Below are 22,603 nucleotides of genomic sequence, written 5' to 3'. Positions count from 1 at the left end.
GTTACTCTGTCCAGGAATCCTAAATGAGTGTAACATGACTCCTGCATTGACACGCTCATAGGTTTCCTGTTGGGTCTTTGATTCTACTATTCCTGGTCCTTATCTTCTAAGGTCTCCTATGGCAGCTGTCTACAAAGGGAACTTCATATAAAATGCTTAGTCTGTATTTTAAGTAAGTCAGGGTAACTTAACTATAATTTCCAATATAATGAAGTATACCCAGCTGTGTCAGACAAGCAAACGGGCAAATAGACAAAAACTTGTGTTATATATATGGAATTAATGACTACTTTATTAAGTTTTAGGAAATTGGAATGGAAAGATTTTGTATATTTGAAAACTGTAATAGTTTTGAGGAGCTGTCTTTGAGTGGATTTACTTCTAACCACCTATTCATGAATTTATTTGTTAATTCAATCAATGTTGCAAAAATGTTTAAAGGGAATTTAAAAGAATTCTTCTTCACTGTTGTTTTATCCTCCTCCCCCTTCTCTTCCTCCTTTTTCATCATCACCACCACCATCATAACCTTTGTATTAATAGCTAATAACAATTGAGTACTTTATTTTGTTTATTTTTATTTTTATTTATTTTGAGACAGCGTACAAGTGGGAGAGGGGCAGAGAGAGGGAGAGAGAGAGAATCCCAAAGCAGGGTTTGCAACATCAGAGCAGTGCCTAACACAGGGCTTGATTCCATGAACTGTGAAATCATGACCTGAGCTGAAATCAAGGGTCGGGTGCTTAACTGACTGAGCCACCAAGGCACAACTTAGTATTTTACGTGTGCTTTGTATTTTACTAAGTGCTCTATAGTATATTTAAAAAAAATTAACGTTTATTCATTTTTGAGAGACAGAGCAGAGTGCAAGCGGGGGAGCGGCAGAGAGAGAGGGAGACACAGAATCTACAGTAGGCTCCAGGCTCTGAGGTATCAGCACAGACCCAGATGCGGGGCTTGAACCCACAGACTGTGAGATCATGACCTGAGCTGAAGTTGGCTGCTTAACCGACTGAGTCACCCAGGCACCCCTATAGTACTATTTTTAAAATTCACAACAATACTATGAGGTATAGATGCATTATTATTATTTTCATTTTAGAGATGTGGAAAATGAGTCTTAGAAAAGATAAGTAATTTTTGTAAGATTGCACAGCTAGTAAGGGGCAGAATGACATCTCTAACTCCTAGCCTGTGTGATAGGAAGCCCAGTGCTGCTCAGGAATCTAGCACTTAAAATTTAAGAGGAAATTAAGACCCAGTTGTGGTTAAAATGAGTCTTAAGCTCACAGGAGTATTGACAGAACTCCTGGTCAAGCGCAGTTTGTCTTCAGGAAAGGGGTATAAAAACCGGAATTAACATTCACAAAGCAATTTCTCTGCGAGGACCCGGTTGGGACTGTGACATAATACAATGATGCTCTCTTATCTCAGTTATCTTGGTTGAGAGACCAAGAAGCAGAAGTTCATCTCTGGAGGTTAAAGATTTTGATAAACTGAGGGAGGGTGTGATTAATTATTTGGACTGGACAAGCATGCCTTAGAAATACTTTGAGGCATTCCAGTCTGAAATGTTGGGTAAATCTGCAAATCTTCCAGCACCGCCTACAAATTCTTCGAGTATAGGCTCAAAACGGTTCCACCTCAGTGCCTGGGAATTCGTAGGTCTGATTCAAATTCCTAGATCAGCTCCTGAAAATGTCTTGGTCTTTCAAAACCTTGGTTCTGCATCTGGACAGCTTTTAAAAGGAGAGATGCCTGGAATTCATCTCCACAATCCTGAGTCAGAATCTTCGTGGGTGCTATCCTCCCTTTTTATGGTAATTCTGTTTTCATGATTTCCATTTACATACTGTGCAAACACATGTCTTCCAAGAAGTCATTCTGTACATGTCTCTGTGCGTGTTTGCACATGCTGTTCCCTCTGTCTAAAATTAATTAATCTGCCTTCTGCATCAAGCCGTCTCCTGATCATCCTTTAAAAGCTTCGAGAAACACACTTTATCCAGAGCCTTGCCTCACTTCCTAGGTGGCTTTAAATGCCTTTCAAGAGCAGAGTGGTTAATCAAAAACATTGGCTCTAGAGACAGGCACCTCAGTTTGAATTCCAATTCCAGAACTGGGAAAGTTATGTAACCTTTTTTATGTTTTTGTTCCTCATCTGTAAAATGGGGATAATGATACTACCTTCTTCACAGGATTACTGTGAGCATAAAAAAAGTAACTTAGATGAGATACGTATACCAAAAACTCATACAAAGTAAGCATTAAATCAATGTTAGACATTAGCTGGGATTTCCATGGCACTGTATACAAATTTCCATGTTATTGTTTATCACTCTGTACCATAATACTTGATTTATTTATATTCTCCTACATTAAATTATAATCTCTTAAGGATAGGGATAATTATAGAGGGCTTTATAGTCTGAGAACCTACATAATGTCTTTAATATAGTAGAATTGGCCCTTGAACAACAAAGGGGTTAAGGGTTACAGAGCCCCCACTATTTTTAATTGTAGTCAAATTCAATTCAATTTTGAATTGTAGTCAAATTCTTTGTGTAGCTCTCAACTCCCCAAACTTTTACTAAGAGCCTACTGTTGACTAGAAACCCTACCAGTAACACAGTCATTTAACACCTATTTTGTATATATATTAAGTACTTTATTCTTACAATAAAATAAGCTAGAGAAAAGAAAATGTTATAAGAAAATCAAAACACATTTACAGTACTGTATTATATTTACAAAAAAAAAATCTGCATATATGTGGACCTACACAGTTCAAACCTATGTTGTTCAAGGGTCAATTTTATAGACACTCAGCAATGTTAATTGATTAAATGAAGACATTTCATTGCCTTGCTAATGAATGGTGGTTTGGTAAAGAGGAGAGCTCAAGGGTTTAAGGTGAAGCATACCTTGGATGAATCCTGACTGTTTTTTTGGACCAAGTTAACTTCCTGTATTAGTCAGCTTGGGATGTTATAGCAAAATACCCATAGACTGGGTGGCTTAAACAACAGTTCTCTCACAGTTCTGGAGGCTGGGAAGTCTAAGATCAAGATGCCTACCTACAGGTTTGGTTCTCAGCGAGGGCTCTCTTCCTGGCTTGCCTTCTCATTGCATCCTCACATCCTGGAGAGAAGAAGTTCTCCTGTCACTTCCTCTTCTTATAAGGGAACTAATCGCATCATGGGCACTCCATCCCTATGACCTTATCAAACCCTAATCCCCTCCCAATGGCCCCACCTCTTAGTACCTTCATTTTGGGTGTTAGGGCTTCCACATATGCATTTTGAGGGCAAACAAAGTCATTTATCCTTCCCCAAGCCTCAGTTTCCTCACCTGTATTTATCAGGATTGTTTGATGAAGATTAAAAAGGGTGTGTAATATCTAGCCCAGTACCTGATTCACAGAAGACCACAATAGATGAGTGCTTTTTATTTTAACCTAAGAAAAATATGTGGCAGAATTATTCTTATGTGCATATAGGTCTAAGAAGCTTCAGAATTGGCATGTGTATACATATACATACACGTGTATGTATATATATGCATATGTATATAACATATGTGTATACACATATACATACATATATGTATATGTATGTATATGTGTGTATGTATATATATATATATACACACACACACACACACACACATCACACACATGTCCATATACACATACACACATGTGTATAATTTCCTAACTAAAACTTCTTGTTTATTGTTTTATTATATTTTTTTAGAACTCAAAAACTCCTTTGTTTCCTGGGGCAGGGGGAAAGACCATTGTTTTTCCTTTGATGAAGTAGAACCATATGAAGCCCTAAGAGTGGATTTCTCTTACTTCAGGAAAAATTAGTCTTTGTAGATACATGAATGGATGTTTCCAGATCCATCCTGTCTATGTTTTATGGGGGCACTTGGTCTGTCCTACACTGGCATACATTAAAAAGTATTGAAAAAAGTAATACTCCTGAAAACTCTTTTTGTGTGTTTGTTCCAAAAAATCATTCATGCTTTGCAACTTGTGATTTTCAACACTGAGATTTTACACCAAGTAGCAGGAAATGAAGTGTTCATGGAAGAACATTCTTCAAGAGCATCAAACAGATAGATGTCAGGGGTTCCTTTTCCTTAACCCTGTGGGCAGTGGGCTGGGAATCTGGAGACCTGAGTCTGTGAACTTGTGTTAAAATGGTAAAATCTCATCACAACTTTGGGTGCCATATTAGCTCTTGTCTACATGATTTCACCTTACATCTTAAAGAATTGTGTATTCCTTAAGAGCAGAATATTCTTCTCAGTATTCCCAGTAGCTAGCACAGACCTTGGTACATACCAGGCTCCATGGGGGTAGGGGGAGAAAAACTGAACCACAGGAAGTCAAGTCAGGGGATCTGAGAACAGAGAAGATTTGTGGACATTGGGTTTTTATTAGAATACTGTGTTTACTTGGAGGGTCCCCTATTTTAAACAAATTGGAGAGGCCCCAGGAAAGAATAACCAAATTATTGAAAGAATTTAATGTGGATTATTTAGCTAAAGGTTTTTTAAGACTTCACTTAACTCAGGGGGAGGGAAATTGCTTTGCTTCAATGCCATGCATTTTTCATCTGTTTGTGTTTGAAGAGCAAACCCAAACTGGATTCTCTTCAGGGCCTGGAACCCAGTGGGTGCTCAGGGAATATGTTTGGAATGAATGATTCAGTGTTTCCCTCCTGGTTGCCGATTTCTGGCCGGCCAAGAAACTGCCTTCCTCTTTCAAGGGCTGGGCTATGCTAAGCGGCTTGAGGGACACATGAAGGAAGGTTGATTTGTAAACCAGGTATAGTCACTCTATTCAGTATTAGAGAAGATGTTTCTACTGAATGGAGTGTGTGTGTGTGTGTGTGTGTGTGTGTGTGTGTGTGTGTGTCAGTGTAGTGGAAGAATGTTCGAAAAAAAATCTTTTTGGAGGAAAATTCTTTCTAATTCACAAATTGATTTGACACAGCTTTGAGAGAGCAGCCGAAAGTGTTGTTAGGTGTAGGGCAGGGGCCGCTGAGAAGGCATCTGGAATGGTTTGAATAACTGGGTGGGGGCCCTGGAAACTTGTTCTGACGGGTCGCCTGTCATTGTTAGTTCGCTGTTGCCCTCTGCTGGCAAAACTGTTGTCATCCCGGGAAACCACAAATCTCATGGAGTTTTGAAATTCCCTTTTACATTGGGGTGTCCAGGCCCTTCTTCATCAAGCAGGGACATGACACAGTGCTGAGGAACAGCAGTGGCAAAGGAGACGTGGAAAATCCTCTGCGAGGAGAGTCTGGCTTACACAACTAATATGATAAATTGTATGGTTTTAGTTTTTCAAGCTCTGCTCACTTGCCAAGTTCTCTCTCAGCTCTGTGTTGGGCATAGTGAGGGGACACAGACAGGACTGAAACAACTCTCTACATTGGAGGGTCTCTCATCAAATGTGGGGCATGATGAGGACATTCTGGGGATAGAAATCACTAATATGGAGAAGATTGTGACTTGAACCACAGCAGAGGTACTGATAATAGAAAGCTTATATGTATTTAATGAAAAGAAGGAGGACATCTACTTGGCAGGGTGTGGGATGGAGATTGGTAAGGGTTAGTCTCCATGAAATAGCGTTTAAACTGGGAGTTTGAAGGATGGGTGAGATTTATTATTTTTAAAAATCTCTCTTTATCGTGAAAGTAGAGTATGTTCAGCATAAAAAGAAATTAAGCTCTGACTAATAAAAGCATGGAAAGAAATGAAAGTCATCTGAAATCCCAACACTCAGAAATAATCAGTGTTACCATTTTGATCTATGTATTTGTTGTTGTTGCAAAGTTGGAAGTACACTGAAGGTGACGTTTTGTATCCAGCTCTTTCTGACTTTTATGGCACAAACATTTTCCCACTGTTACTGATTAGTTTTTAAAACTGTGCTACTTTATGGGGGAGTATTTCAGTGTGTAAACGTGAGGATAGGATTCCCAAACAGCATGAGCCAAGGCATATGGCTTGCACAGCGCAAGGATTGTTCATTCTTTACTAATTGATGTCAGAAATATATTTTGGATGCATACAACCTTTGGAGACAAAATGCAAAGAACTGATTCTGTCTTTGTGGAATTTATAGTATAGGAGAGGAGACAGACATTAATTAGGTTATCATAGAAATAACTGTAAAAGTGCATCTGGGATAAGTACTGTGAAGGAGAAATACATAGTATTATGAAAGTGTACATTAGAAAGAACAGAAGTAGTTACAGAGGTCTGGGTAAGTTTGCCTCAGTAAGGGGTAATTGAACTCAGCACTAGAGCAGTTAGGGAAATAACATCAGGTGGGAGCAGCATATGCAAAGGTCCCCTTAGTAGCAGTGGGCATGGTGAATACAAGAAACTGAAAGATCAAGAAGAGTGAGTGGAGAGACTTGGCCTGTGATGAGGATGAATAGGTAGATAGGGCCTGACTGTGGACAGCCTCTTAGGTCAGATGAAGAACTTCTATTATTTCTTGTGAGAGCTCTGGGGGACTGTTGAAATGTTTGCAGCCAAAGTGAAGACATGAAGGCCAATCTGTTTTTTTTTCCCCCAAAAGATCTGCCTCACTACAGTATGGTGGAGAGGTTAGGAGGGAACTGGAGCAGTTCCCTCCAGTAGGTAAACTGGGTCTAGGTGACTAGTAGCCTAAACCTAGTGAGAAGGTGATCGCAGTAGTCTAAGCAGGAGATGAGGGGGACCACATCAGGTTGGTGAAAGTTCAGATGGAGGTAAGTAGGTGGTTTTCGGAGATTTTTTGGGGAGTCAAATGTTTAGGACCTGGCATGTGAGCTGAGGAAAAGGTGGAGTCCAGAATGACTCCCTCCAAAGTCTCCAGCTTGCATAAACGGGTAGAAGCAGGGTTCTTCTCCCAGATAAGGAACACTGCAAGAGGATGAAGTTTGAAAGGCATGGCGATGCGTGTTTTCTCAGGGGAGAGGTTTCCCAGAGACAGCAGCCCCAATGTGGTATATATCATCACATCAGCTCCTTCCAGAAGTTGGTTTTACTGTATTCTCATACCACACTGAAGGGTCCTCTATTTGGAGGTGGATGGTGCTGGGGAGAAAGCCAATACCATGACTGGGTTTCATGTCTCTACCTTGTCTTTAAGATAAGGGTAATAACTTCTGGTCCAAAGGGTTGCTGTGAGGTTCATAGGACCATCAGTATCCAAGGACTTTGTAAATCTTCACAATATCCTATTGCTACTTCTACCCCTATATTTGTTGTGGATATTGTTGCCAACCCAAGTTCAATTATGTTAATGTCGGGAATATGAAATTCAATGTTTTTTCCATGAGTTATTTGGGAAAAAAAGGTGTGATTGAAGTCTAAATAAATACATATACCACCCAGGAGCTAGAGATGTGGCCCCAAACTATTTATAACCCCATGTGTTTACTTGAATTCAGACTTTCCCGACATGTAAATTATGCAGAATCTGTGTCACAGCAGAGCACTCTGTGTTCCTAAAAAGAATTCTTTTTTCCCAAATCCTTTACCTTTTAAAATAAATCTCATTATGGAGTGCTGACATTTTCAGCAAAACCATTCAACCAAAAGCTGTAGTTTTTTTAGACTAAAACCAAGTCTGGTTTATTAGGCAGCAGCTTTTAACTTACTGCTAAGTAGATGCAAGCTATTTAGAGAAATTTATGTAGATATCTGATAAGACATTTCAGAGTCCCCTGGTCTCTTTCTGACTAAGATTGAGAGTATAAAACAGATGATCTAGAATTCTTTCCTTCTCTCAGTGGAACAGGGGTTGAGTATGGCAGTGTTGTTGGGGTGGATGGAAACCATAGAACCAGGGTTTATTTATTTGAGAGAGAGAGAGAGAGAGAGAGAGAGAGAGAGAGAGAGAGAGAATATGAATACGAGTGGGGGAGGAGCGGAGAGAGGGGAACAGAGGCTACAAAAAGCACTCTGTGCTGACAGCAGAAAGCCCAATGCAGGGCTTGAACTCACAAACTGTGAGATCATGACCTGAGCTGAAGTTGGAAGCTTAACTGACTGAACCACCCAGTGCCTCAGTAGAACCAGGATTTAAACCACATCTCTCAGACTCTACACCACTGACTCTAGTATCATATTCTAGTTGACTGACTTCAGATGTGACTTTCTTCAAAGGGTTGTGGGGGATGTAAAGCTAATACTTATACCACATAATGGCCGCCATGATCAATGCTCTTACCCTTCTTGTTTTTCCTTCATCATCTTTTCTGTCTTTTCTTCGCTTTCATCCTTTTTTTTCTCTCTTTCACACATCCACCTTTTCCTTGCAGTGACTTAACCCCTGACTCGTCTCGCCTGTCTCTGTTTAGATTATGCTATACTGAGGAATGGCATATATTTGGGCTGCCCAAAATTCCTTAGACACTTAGGCCCCTGCCAGCGATAATAACCGCTGATTTATAGAGCACTGATTGAGAGTCGTTTCCCTTAATCCTCTCCACAAACTCAGGAGATGAGTGCTAGTATTGTCTCCATTTCACAGATAAGGAACATGAGTCGAAAGCATGTGAAGTGTCCTATCTTACAGAGTAAGTAAGTGATAGAGCTGGCAACTTTCATACTGGCCCTCATCCAGACCAGCAACCTCCAAAAGTTTTGATTGGCAGTCATTTATTCACCAGAAAGATATTTATTTAGTGTGGGCTATTTGACAGGAGCTGGATAGAGTGAGTAGCCCAATGGCCATGGTCTCTGCCTTTGTGGAACATACACACATACATGATACTGAGCTCACCTTGACTGACATTGTCCAACCCTCTGTATTTTCATGTCTATTCTGATCGTCAATGTCCACATGGTACTTACTTCTAAACATTTTTATCTATCATTCCTTCTTACAAAAAGCAATAGGTCCACAAAAGAAGAAGGATCAGGATGCTTTGAGAGAGCATGATAAAGGGCCAAGTTGGTATAGGACTTTAAGAAATCGTCCTTGAATGAGGCATTTGAACCATGATTTGGACAGTGAGGGTTCTTAGCCTGCTACGAGATAATGTTGGGCAATGGCCTGACCATACAAGGACTTGTAGTTCCATTTATGTGAGTTGGGTTTGCTCCTAGGATCAAAAAGATGCTATTTAACAAACAGGGGAATGATGTCATTCTGTTTGTATTAAAAAAAAAAAAATAGCACTGTGTTTGCTGTGTGAGAATGCATGGGAGTGGACTACCTAGTCTATCTTTACATTAGATTGATTCTGTGTAGTGAGAATTCAGGCATGAACCAGTCACAGATCATCCTTTCCAGTCTCTTGGGGAAAACAAAACATGTACTGAAATAATTGTAATACAAGTCATGAGTGCTATAGTAGATAGACAGCAAAAGTGCTGTGGGTGAGAGCATTTATAGACCATGCTCACTTTCTTCTAGCCAGACACCACTGTTCAGATCTCTTCTTGTTTTCTCTGTTGGAGATTCTGTTAGAGTTAGAATTTTCTATGCATGCCCTAAAAGGCTCTCAAGTCCAAAGGAAATCAATTTGGTGAAAACTTATCTAGTGTCTACTTTGTCGTTGGCCCACTTCACTTGTTTGGCTGTATTTCTACCACAAGGATATGATAGGATGAGTAGATGTTGTGTTGGCTTGGAGGTCAGTGCACCTTTGTGTAAGTCTCCATTTTTTTCCTCCACTCAGCAATGCGACTTTTGGAGATTAGCATAACCTAGTGTGTAGTGAGTAAAGTCTGTGGTAAGAATTGAGTTAGAAAAATTGATGTTTTGGTGTCCTTGGAGGAAGATAAAGGTTTTCTGATGAACAGGGAAGATGTGAAGGAACATGAGTCAGGTGACTGCCAACATGATACCATATTGTCATTCCCCCATGGATCCCTTCATGGGTAATCATCTCTGAACTCTGTGGCTGTGGAACATTTTTTTGTTTGTTTGTTAGTGATCTTCCATCTTCCCCCCTCCCTTGGTCATGGGGCTGGACTGAAAGAGAGAGAGAGAAAGAAGGAGAGAGGAAGGATAGTTATTCCTCAGCACCTCTTCTGAGGTGATCAAACCTCCCTGCCTTCTGTGTTAGTAGAGATGTTTCAATGAGTACTGTTATCTTTAACTTGAAAAGACCATGCCATTAACTTTTATTCTCTGTGATGATTCCCACAGGATAGATCATTGGAACAATGAGAAGGAGAGGATTTTGCTGGTCACAGACAAGACTCTCTTGATCTGCAAATATGACTTCATCATGCTCAGCTGTGTGCAGTTGCAGCGGATTCCCCTGAGCACTGTCTATCGCATCTGCCTGGGCAAGTTTGTCTTCCCTGGGATGTCACTGGACAAGTGAGTGTGGTGTCTTAGACTTGGAAAATGGTGCAGTGGAGGGCATGCCATGCAGGGAAATCCGTCACAAAGTTCAGTTTAGTATAGTAAGCCAAGTACACCCAGGGGAGAAAAGTGAAGTTGTACAGTTGAATTCATCAAATAATCTTTGCGTTACTATTCTATGTCAGACACCAGGGGTGCAACTGTAAGTAAACTGGGACTTTACCAAGGGCACATGAGAAATAAATGGTTGACTATAAGGGGGAAAGAGCTGTGGGATCATGGAAGAAAGATTCTCTATACAATTTGTGTGGCAGGGAACCAGAGAAGCTCTATTGGAGAAGGACTTGAGCCTGTATTTGACGTTGGGTAAGAATTAGCCAAAGATGGAGAACAGAAATTTAACATTCCAAGCTGAAGGGAACAGCACAGCCAAAGGAGTGGAGGTGGGAAACAGTATAATGCCTTTGGAAATTGAAATTATTCTGTAAAGCTGAGTGGACAGGATTTATGATGGTCAATAGCTCTTCTTGAAAGAGGTCTCTTTGAGATCTTCCCTGGACGCTTAGTAGAAAGGACCTCAACTATCTCAGAGATGTTGACATTTACCAAGATACCTGGTGAGCTCTACAGAGCAGGGTTGCTGAACTAAGTTCTTGTTATGGTCTTGGAAGGAATTGTCTTTCTTAAACATTTTAAAGTTTATTTATTTATTTGAGAGAGAGAGAGGGAGAGTGTGTGTGTGTGCGTGCCCTAGCGAGAGAGGGGTGGAGAGAAAGCTAGAGAGAGAATCCCAAGCAGGCTCTGTGCTGACAGTGGGCTCAATCCTGTGGAACCGTGAAATCAGAACCTGAGCCGAAGCCGAGTTGGATGCTTAACTGACTGAGCCACCCAGGTGCCCCCTTTCCTAAACATTTTAGATCTAAGCCAGGACAGCAATCTCCCTCTGAGCCTTTGACTGTGAGCTTTTCCCATCTCCTGGTGAGCTCCTTGAGGGAAAATACCTTTTTGTTTGTTTGTTTGGCACCTGGCATTGGGCCTGGCACACAGTGAGAGCAGAAAAACTTTTCTAAAATGTTGGAAAAAAGCACAGTTTGATCAAGTGATCGGTTTCCTTACAAAAAGCATACCATATCAAAGATCTATGCTTTAATTTATTCTTTTCATGGATGCATGATGTGACAAATTGATTTAGCTCACTAGCTTTCTGAACTGGTGGGTTTTCAATAATATAAGCAATCATAAATATTTTTATAATATCACGGAATGTTTATTTTCAGGAAATATCTCTTCCACCCCATACTCTAAGTTCTCAGGATTTATTACCCTAGGTGATAGTCAATAGTTACATGTTGTTATTTTTTTTCTTTTTTTAAGGAAATAGAAATAGAAAATGCACAGGAGTATAGATGTCTTTGTATTTCTTTGTATGTAATTGGTTTATACACATTTGTAAGTACATCTGCACAGGCACATTTATCATAAACTGTTTTACTCAATGGGAGCACGTGTTGTAAACTATTCTGCCTCGAGTTATTTGACCCAATGAGATTTTATTATATAATTGGAGATGTTATTACATAATTATTTATAGATCAACCTCAGTTTTTTAAATAGTGCAGAATATTTATTTTAAAAAGTAATCTATTTATCCAGCCCCTCATTAATGGCTATTTATTTTTACCTTTGCTACTATAAGCAATTCTGCTATAAATATTCTTGTGTATAGGACTTGGGATAGATGTCTAAATGTATCTATAATGTAAATTTCTGTAAGTGGAATTATTAGGTCAAAAGTCATGTGCATTTTAACTGATAGATATTGCCAAATTGCCTTCTGAACAGGTGACACCAGCTTACACTCCCACAAAGTGTAAGAGTGTCCTTTTCTACACATCTTCACCAATATCGCACATTATGAATCTTTTTTGCTTTGCCAGTGAGATAAAGAAAAACAACTCATTTTTGTTAATTTGTTTTATAAATATTGAGTTACTCACAATTCTTTGATTTTGTGTCAATTTTGGTAAATTGTATTTTTCAAGGAATTTGTTACATTTATTTACAGTGCTGTATTTGAAAGCATAAAGTTTTTGATAATATTCCATTATTATACCATTAATGTCTATAAGACATTTAGTGATATCCCCTTTCTTTCCTGATTTTGATGGCCTGTGTTTTCTCTCTTTTTCTGTCAGTGGACCTATTGATTTTGTTGGTTTTTACAAGAATATACTTTTAAATGCTAATTTTCACTTTTGTCTGATTTTTATTTAGTTGATTTCTGCTTTTTTATTTATTTATTTTTTCCATTCTTCTACTTACTTTTGGTTTACTTTTATTTCCTTTTTTAAAACTTTTTAATTTGAAACCCAGGGTCATTGATTTTAGGCCTTTTCTTCTTTTCTGATATGACTATTTAAATCTATAAATTTTCTTCTAAGCACTGCCTTTACTGCATCTCATAAAGCTTGATATGTTGTGCTTCTATTCTCATTTAGCTTGAAGTATTCTCTAATTTTTCTTGTGATTACTTCTTTGAACCATGGATACTTTAGAAGTTGTACTGGCTAATTTCCAAATATTTTTCTTGAGATTTTAATATTCTTTCATTTTAATTTAGAGAACATATGGCCTTGATTTTAATCCTTGTAAATAAATAAAGACTTGTTTTATTGACTGAACTATAGTATATTTTTGTGAATGTATCATATTCATTGGAACAAAATTTTGTGTGTGATTGTCTGTAAATATCAACTAGTTTATTGTGTTTGACAGTATTGTTTAGGTTATCTATATTTTTACTGATTTTTGTCCATTTTTGTATTAGTGATTGAGAAAGGAATGTTAAAATCTATCATTGTGGAGTTTTCTTCTCTCTTTATTCTTTGCTTAATGTATTTTGAGGATCTATTATGTACATTATATTTATGATTAATATGCCTTCCTGAAAAATTGAGCCTTTTTTTCATTATGGATTGGTTATCATTTTTATACTTATTTTTTTACATAGTAAATCTTTTTTTAATACATTTACTGTCCATGTTTTTGTATTCAAAGTATATTTCTTATCGAGATCACATAATCGAGTTATACTTTTAATCCATTCTGATAATCTCTGCCTTTTAATTGGAGTGTTTAGTCCCTTTACATTTTATATAATTTTGATTTGATTGAAGTTGAGTCTACCTATTATTTAATTTTTTTTTTACATTTATTTATTTTTGAGAGACAGAGTGAGCAGGGGAGGAGCAGAGAGAGAGGGAGACACAGAATTAGAAGCAGGCTCCAGGCTCTGAGCTGTCAGCACAGAGCCTGATGCAGGGCTCGAACCCACGAACTGTGAGATCATGACCTGGGCCGAAGTTGGATGCTTTAACCGACTGAGCCACCCAGGCGCCCTGAGTCTACCTATTATTTGTTTTCCATTTTCCCTTTTTAGATTTATTTCTTAGTCCTCTTTTTCAACCTTATTTTTAATTATTTAAATACTTTTCATAATTTAATTTTAATATTTCTGTTGGCTTTTTAGCTATAACATTTTATATAATTTTGTGGTTGCTTTAGAGCAGAGTTTCTCAACATGAAGACTGTTTGCATTTTGGGTAGGACAATTCTTTGGTATGGGAAGCTGGTCTGTGCGTTGTAGGATGTTTAGCAGCAACTTTGGCTTATACCCAGTAGGTGCCAGTAACACCCTGCTTCTGTTAAGACAATCAAAATATGTCCCCAGATATCACCAAATGTACCCTAAGGGCAAAATCACTCCATATTGAGAACCACTGCTGAAGGAATTATAATATAGGTACTTAACGTTTCACAGTCTACTTAAATTTAATATCGTAATACTACACTTTTAACATAGAAACCTTGTAAACTTATTATTCTACGACTGTAAATGTTAGATATAGTATGATAAAGTCAGTGTAGCCATAGGAGGATATGAGAAGGAGGCTTGGAAGAAAGTTTATTGTACTCACAGGTCTAAGAAAGGGAGTCCCCATATACCATAGAGGGCCTCAGAGGAAGTCACCAGTGTTGGTCAGGAGGCTGAAAGGACAGGAGCTATACGAGAACTTAGACCATGGCTGTTACTAGAGTTTCTACCGGAAAGGCAAGGCATGACAGGGTACTCAATTTGGGATTGGGTAGTTTAAATAATTTTGGTAGACTTTAAACTGTAGGGGAGATCCACTGTTGCTTAGTACCTGAACCTGGATTGATCAAGGCAGAAGAATATTGCCTCATGGGGTGTATGGGCCAAATAGAAGATGTATGGTTCAGGATTGTTTTCTATGAATATCAAAGGTGTACTTTAGGCTGAGTCCTTTGCTATCTCTAAAAATTGGCTAGCCCCAAGAGGGGCAGTCTCTCCCCAGACAGAAAGCTTCCTTAGTATGTTAAAATATCATAAGGTACATTAAATAAGTAAATACATATTTACATACACATACATACTATACATGTACTATTTACACCACCTCCTTACTGACCTTTATGTTGCAGTTGTCATGCATATTACTTCTATATGCATTTTAATCTAAACAGGATAATGTTATAAATTTTGTTTTAAGAAATTGTACATATTCCCAAAAAATTAGGATATATAATTGTATTATATATTTAAATACATGGTTTTATTTACTTTTATTTTTTTAATGTTTGTTTATATTTGAGGGAGAGAGAGAGAGCTAGCACATGGGGGAGGGGCAGAGAGAAAAGGAGACACAGAATCTGAAGCAGGCTTCAAGCTCTGAGCTGTCAGCACAGAGCCCGATGCAGGGCTTGAACACATGAGCTGTGAGATCATGTCCTGAGGCAAAGTCAGATGCTCAACCAACTGAACCACCCAGGTGATCCCATGTTTTCATTTCTGATACACTTCTGATAATCTTTATTTGTTCCAGGAGATTCAGATTTCCCTTTGATGCCATTTTACATGAAAAATTCCTTTTTAGTATTTCTTGTACTGTAGTATATTGGTGATGTATTTTTAAAAACATCTTTATTTAGCCTTCATTCCTTTTTATTAATTTTTATTATTTTGAGAGAGTACGAGTCAGGGAGAGGGGCAGAAATATGCATATAAAACGAGGGAGGGAGGGAGAGAGAGAGAGAGAGAGAGAGAAAGAAAGAAAGAAAGAAAGAAAGAAAGAAAGAAAGAAAGAAAGAAAGAAAGAATGAATCTTAAGCAGATTCCATGTTCAATGTCGAGCCCAACCCGGGATTATGACCTGAACCCAAATCAAGAGTCGGACACTCAATCTACTGAGCCACCCAGGTGCCCCTTCATTTCTGAAGAGTTTTCTCTAGTTAGAGAATTCTGTCTTGACATTTTTTTTTTCAGTACTCACAAAATGTTGTTCCACTGTCTTTGGCCTCCATAATTTCTGAAGAGAAATTCACAGTTATTTGAACTGCTATTCTGTGTATTCTCTAGCTGCTTTCACATGTTAACATTATCTTTAGTTTTCAGAAGTTTGACTGTGATGTGCATAGGGGTATATGTATGTGTGTATGTTTAATCTTCCTTGGGATTCCCTGTGTTTCTTGCATTTGTAAGTTTTTATGTTTCAACAAATTCAGGAAATCTGAGCTTATTGCTTTTTGAAACTTTTTTTTGTTGTTCCATTCTCTTTTTTTCCCCTGATATTTCAATTACATGTATAAGAGAAATTTTGCTATTATTCTACAGGTATCTCAGTTTCTATTTTTTTCCAGTCTCTATCTCATCTTCAGATTGGCAGTTTCTATTGATCCAACTTCACACCTTATTGACATTTTCTTTTGTCATTTCATTCTGCTGTTAAGTGTATCAAGTATTTCTTTTATTTCAATTATTGTTCTTTTGTTTTAAAACATCCATTTAGTACTCTTTTCTATTTTCTATTTCTCTTAAAAGATTTCACATATTTTCTGAATGAGTGTATTGTCCTTACTTAGCATAATTTACTTAGTATTTACCTTACTTAGCATAATTATAATAATTACTTTAAAGTTCTTCCTGATAATTTCAAATTATGGATCATCTCAAGATTTCCTGCATTGACTGTCTTTTTTCTTAAGAATAGATCATATTTTGTTGGCTCTTGGTATATTGTTTACTTTCAAATTTATTCCTCCTGGACTTTGTGTAGACTTCCTTTATTCTTTAAATCCATAGGTAGAAGTTTTATGGGTAAGAAGATGGCTCTTTGTTTTTTTCTGTTTTGTTTTTTGTTTTTTGTTTTTTGTGTGTGTGTGTGTTTTGTGTAGAATTTCTAGTTATTTTCAGAATAGGCAGTCTGCTGGGCTAGATATTGAATTTTTTTATGCCTAGATTGAATTTTTGCAAATAATTTTATGTCATCTTTGGAGATAATTGTGTATTTTTCTCTGTAAATCTAATTAATATAATGGGTTCTGTCACACATTTCTTAAAACTGAGACATTTTTGCACATTCAAGGTACAAACCACGTGGTATAATTATATTTAATATAATATTCCATTGAATATTCTTTATAATTTTTGAAAGTGTTTTTTTATCAATATTCATAAATTTGATTGATGTTTAGTTTTCTTCTATTGGGCTATCTTTGCAGATTTTGGTATTAATATTAGCTAACTTTTAAAAGACTGGTTTTTGGGTCACCTGGGTGGCTCAGTTGATTAAGCATCTGACTCTTGGTTTCAGCTCAGGTCATGATCTCACAGTTTTGTGAGTTTGAGCCCTATATTGAATTCTGTGTTCACAGTGTGAAGCCAGATTCTCTCTCTGTCTCTCTCGCTCGCTCACTCTCTGCCCCCCCCACTTGCACTGTCTCTGTCTCTCTCAAAATAAATAAACTTAAAAAAAAGTGTTTTTGTTTTGTTTTGTCTTTTCCCCCCTCTCTTGACTTTACCAGATACAGAAATGGCTTTATCTTTTACATAGATGATTAGTGTATTTCACCTATCAACATGCCTGGACCTGATGCTTTGAAAGGAGGAGTAGCACTACAACTTTCTTAATTTTTTCCATGGTATTGGCATGTTTAGACTTCTCTGTCTTTATAGTTAGTTTCTGTAGTTTATAGTTTACTAGAAAAATTACTCCGTTTTTTTCAGATTTCTAAATTTTCATTGGACTGAGAAAAGTAAGAAAACAGATGATTAAAAGAATAATAAAAGTTTATTTTATATATAATACTTTTTTCCTTGTGTCAGGATTTACGTAACTAATAGTTGACTGATTGATTTCAAAGTACCACCTGTTGAGTTTATTTGTTCATTATAGAAGAATTAATTTTCCCATTTATTATCTTTTACATTTTTCCATATCTCCTATTGCACTATTTGTGTATATTCTTTCTTGCATTTTGTAACTTCTTTAAAGTTTAATTAATGAATGAATTAATAATTTTAGACAGTGTGTGAGCAAAGGAGAGGGGCAGAGGGAGACAGAATTTTTTTTAATGTTTTACTTATTTTTGAAAGAGAGAGTGCAAGCTGGGAGGGGCAGAGAGAGGGAGGGGGACAGAGGCTCCAAAGAAAGCTCTGTCCTGACAGCAGTGAGCCTGATGTAAGGCTCGAACTCATAAATCATGAGATCATGACCCAAGCCAAAGTTGGAGGTTCAACCACCTGCACCCCTCAGGAGCCCTGAGTGAGAGGGAATCTTAAGAAGGCTCCATGATCAGTTCTGTAACATTACAGGGCTCAATTCTACAACACTGGGATCATGACTTGAGCCAAAATCATGAGTTGGATGCTCAAATGATTGAACCACCCAGGCGGTTTTCCAGATCTTTTCCAGGTGCTTTTCCAGATCTATCGTACCATTTTATTATATTTCCCATTCCCTGTTATTTCTTTTTTATCTTTGATTCAAGAATATGATTGAGGTAACTTTTTAAGTTGGAAGGATTTTTACTCCTTTGACATATATTATTAATTTCTAATTTTATACATTGTGTTTAGAGAATGTCTTCTCTAATATTTCTGTGTTTTTGGATTTACTGAATAGGTTTATACTTAAATAGTTATTTTTTAATCAATATTTCACAAATATTTGAATGTGCAGTTTCTATTTCTGTGTGTAGAATTTGGTAACTAGTGTTTAGATACATTATCATTATGTTTCATATGTCTTCTCTGTCTTTGCCTATTAATTAATTAATATTTTTTGGCTACTTGATCTGTCATAGACTGAGAGGAGAATTAAATTTTCCTTAATTGTTTTTTTTACTTTTGTGACTTTACATTGTGAATATTGGTATTACCTTGTTTGATGTAGAAACACAGAATTTGAATATTTATTTTAGATTATAATGTTTTTCGTTATAAACTTTAACCTTCGTTAGTGCCTTGTCTGTTTTTGGTCTTGTTTGGGGTGAATGTTATAAACCTTATGTTGTTTTTTTTAACTTTTCTTCATATATATTTGCCTAGTTCTTACTTTAAGCCTGAATCTCTTTGTTTTTCATGTGTTGTTATATACAGCATATAATTGAATTTTGTTTTGTGATCCAACCTGGAAATCTTTTCTTCAAATTGGTAAGATTAACCTATTTACATATATTGATATGACAGTTTTGATTTTCATCCTTCCCTCTTGATTTTTGTATTATTATGTTATTCTAAATATATTACCATATTTTCTAGATTTCCTTTGCTTTCTATTGAGTATAGTTTCCTTTTAACAAGAAAGTTTATAGTCTTTTTCTACTAATGACTGTAAATGTAATTTAGAAGAGTATTTTTAGAATGGGGAAGGGGCAGAGAGAGAGCGAGGCACAGAATCTGAATCCGGCTCCAGGCTCTGAACTATCGGCACAGAGCTCAACTTGGGGCTGGAACTTGTGAGTTGAGAGATCATGGCCTGAGCCGAAGCCTGATGCTTAATCGGCTGAGTCACCCAGATGCCCCTGTCCTAGCCTTTTTGACTGTTATCTATTCACTTGCTAATATAAGCCCATGTATTTTAACAAATAAGAACCTGTTTCTTTCATCGTCTTTTGTACTTCTCCGTCATTCATTTTTTAACAATTTTATTTATTTATTTTGAGAGAGAAAGTGCAAGCAGGGGAGAGAGAGAGAGAGAGAGAGAGAGAGAGAGAGAATCCCAAGTAGGCTCCACATCCACATTATTAGCAGGGAGCCTGATGCAGGGCATGAACTCATGAACAGTGAAGTCATGACCTGAGTGGAAATCAAGAGTCAGACGCTCAACTGACTGAGCCACCCAGGTGCTCCTCCCCTGCTGTCATTCAATTTTTTTAAAAAGATGCTTATGGGGGGTAGGGAGGGGCACCTGGGTGGCTCAGTCAGTTGAGTGACTAACTCTTGATTTTGGCTCAAGTCATGATCCCAGGGTCTGGGATCGAGAAGTGCGTTGGGCTCTGTGCTGAGTGTGGAGCCTGCTTAAGATTCTCCTCTCTCTCTCTCTTTCTCTCTCTCTCTCTCTCTCTCTCTCTCTCTCTCTGCCTCTCTCTCCCACTTGAGCACTCTCTCTGTATCTCTAAAAAATAAAAAAGTAAAAATAAAATGAAAATATACTGATTATTTTCAGTTACTTCAGTGACTATTTAAATAATGTTTCCACTTGATGTGTCATCTTCAATAGCATATATTGAACCTCCATTTTGAAAGATAAGAAATCTGTATTTTCATACTATTCCCACATTCTCTCATCTTTCATTTCCCTTCTTTCATTAGTTTTGCCAGACAAATTTCATTTTTTATGGCACATTATATTTTATTTCCCATGAGGCACTCAATTATTAACACAGGGAGTTGATGTAATTCCAGCCCTCCTAATTAACTTGTGTGGCTTTTTCCAGATTTGCATTCTGGGGTTGAGGAGAGAAAGCCTGTGCCAGCAGCTGGCATGCTGGTAAATGTAAAGGGCTTTCTCCAGGCCCCGAGAAGTAGGAACATAGTGTGATGAAGGGGCCGTGTTTACAGTTCTGCTCAGTTTTCTAGCAGACCTCCATTGACGATTCCTGGACTAGGAGTGGAGTCCTAGATTTTAGCCCCAATTTTACAGCTGTTAACTTTGTTTCCTCATCTCTCAAAAGGTGACATTAATTATCATTCCGCTTCATTAATAGTCTATTGTAAGGTTCTAATGAGATAGCTTAAAAGCATTTTGTAATATGCCTCATAGATATCAGCTGTTAACAAGTTCTGATTTTTCTCCCAGATAAAAGCTTTTGTTAACATGGAACTCAATAGGTTGATTTGATTGTTATCTTTGTTTCCAAGTCAGTTGGCCCTCCTTGGTTGGGCACTGAGTCACCCTTATAAGGTCAGAGTTCAGGCAGCAACAGGCAGAGAAAGGGGAAGAGGCAAGGGGAAATCAGCTGCTGAATAATTATAAACTGATTCCAGAGGAAACCTTGGACAGAGAGCAAATTCCCTTGTCACAGGAAAATGCAGTGATTTAACATTAACATCCTCTGCCTGTAGGTAGTAATGCTGACCTTGTTTCCCTAGAGCTTTTACCTCCCCTGTGCCATTTGACGTTCAACCCCCAAGAATAAATAGGGCTGAGTGAATACATTTTAGAGATATAACAAGACAAAAGGGGTTCAGGGATTCAGGCACCCTCAGCTATTTAGTATTAGAGCTGGGTTTTGAAATAAGTTCTTCCAACTCCCTGTCCAGTATTCTTTTCTTTGGTTAAATAATATTTTTTTTGCTTTTTTTTTTCTCTTCCTCTCCCTTCTCTCCCCCTTCCCTTCTCTTCCTTTCTTCTCTTGTTTCTCTCCCTGTGATCTCACTTCTGTGTTTTTCATCCTCTCTCCTCACCTTTCCTCTTCTCTGTCCCTCTGGGGGAAGACAATCACCAGCTGCTAATGAAGCTCTCCTTCTCTTAAGAAGCCACAAAGAGGACTATTGGAACTTAAAACATGTGCCAGCGAATCCCACATACTGGTGCTTACAAAACAAAGTTGTTTTGTTTTGTACACTGTTTGCCTTTTGGCTTCATGTGAAGAAGGAGAGAGCAATGACAATAAATGACTAAAGGCTAAGGATCAGTTATTTGTGAGACAAAGGCCTGTTCTCTTTGGATCAGAACATTAACCAGAGACAAACCAGAACAGGGTAAAAGGCCTGGTTTGTCCTCTAGGGTAACTAGTTGCTGCTACTACACAGCTTTTGTTATTCTTTCTTACCTGAGACAGGGACCCTAAACACTATTTCTATCATAATTGGGTTTATTTTCAGATTTTAATTAAAAATCAACCTGCACAATCCCATTGTGTCTGTAACCTTTCAGAGAAGTGGGGGAGAGAGGAGAAGACTAGACTTCTATGAACGTAACCATAGGTTAAAGCTTTGACTCACCTTAACCATGCCAATTTTTTTGCTGTTCAAATTTGGACAATGCACTTTAATACCTGGGCTTTCAATTTCCATTCTATAAAATGTCAGTAATAAAAATCCTTTCCAGGCCTAACTCATAGGTCATTGTCAATTTAAATGATGAATGTGAAAGTGTTTGGTAAATTAAAAGGTGCTAAAATAAAGTAAGGTGTCACTTAAAGAAATTTAGAAATCCATACTTACTTGTTAACTCTCCCATTTTTTTTTATTAATATGCCCACAGGAGCTAATGATGAGGAAACGGTGACTTTGAATGGTCAGGTGACTTGTATGTAATCATGTAAATAGATGATGGTGGGGTTGGAAACATGAGATCCTCTGATTTCAAATCCTCAGGCACCTAATTCCTACTAGACCTCAAGTGTATTGTCATTTTTGAAGATAAATGGACTCCATTTCATTGTCTCTATTCCTATCTGAACTTTGTAATGGGCAGATTGAGTACAGACAGGCTAGAGCTTAGAGGGCAGGTTCTGAAGTCAGGCTGCCTGGGAACCCATCCTAGATCTGCTTATGAGTGACTGAGGGCAAGTCCCACAACAGTCTGTGCCTCAGTCTCCTCATTTGTAAACTGGAGAGGGAAATAGTATCTATCTCACTGGTGTGTGTTGAGAACTAAATGAGATCATACATTTAAAATGCTCAGAAAAATATTTGATAGGAGTGGACACTCTGGTACATGGTATGAAGAGGCAAAGCTATTGCTTCTCTAATAGATTTGGTGGAAAGATAGTAGTTTAGGATTCAGGGACCTGGGTCTTGATCCACTTTCATGATATGTCTCCTCCTTTTGCTAAGTCGCACTTTCCTCATTGATAAAGTCTATAGGGCGTTTTGGTTTTTTGCTTGCATTTTTTGTTTTGTTTTACTGTTTGTTTGATCTTGAAATTCTGTGCTTTTTGTGGTCCTCTATTTGTGTA

The 22,603-nt window shown here is 37.7% G+C and overlaps 1 protein-coding gene across 5 annotated transcripts in view; it reads left to right on the top strand.

The window, feature by feature from the left end:
* TPRG1 (tumor protein p63 regulated 1) overlaps positions 1-22,603 on the top strand; it is a 122,966-nt gene that overhangs the window by 38,211 nt on the left and 62,152 nt on the right. For all 5 annotated transcript variants that reach the window (XR_006207348.1, XM_042955996.1, XM_042955999.1 and 2 more), the window contains exon 4: positions 10,175-10,351. Coding sequence is in view for 4 of the 5 variants with exons in the window: in XM_042955996.1 (XP_042811930.1) it covers positions 10,175-10,351 (177 nt within the window). In the remaining variant the exon portion in view is untranslated. The remainder of the gene's footprint in view (positions 1-10,174; positions 10,352-22,603) is intronic.

The sequence above is a fragment of the Panthera leo genome, chromosome C2, assembly GCF_018350215.1.
Source record: "Panthera leo isolate Ple1 chromosome C2, P.leo_Ple1_pat1.1, whole genome shotgun sequence".
Taxonomy (NCBI): Eukaryota; Metazoa; Chordata; class Mammalia; order Carnivora; family Felidae; genus Panthera; species Panthera leo.
Note: the sequence above shows the minus strand (reverse complement) of the source record. Positions and strands in the feature narration are given on the sequence as shown.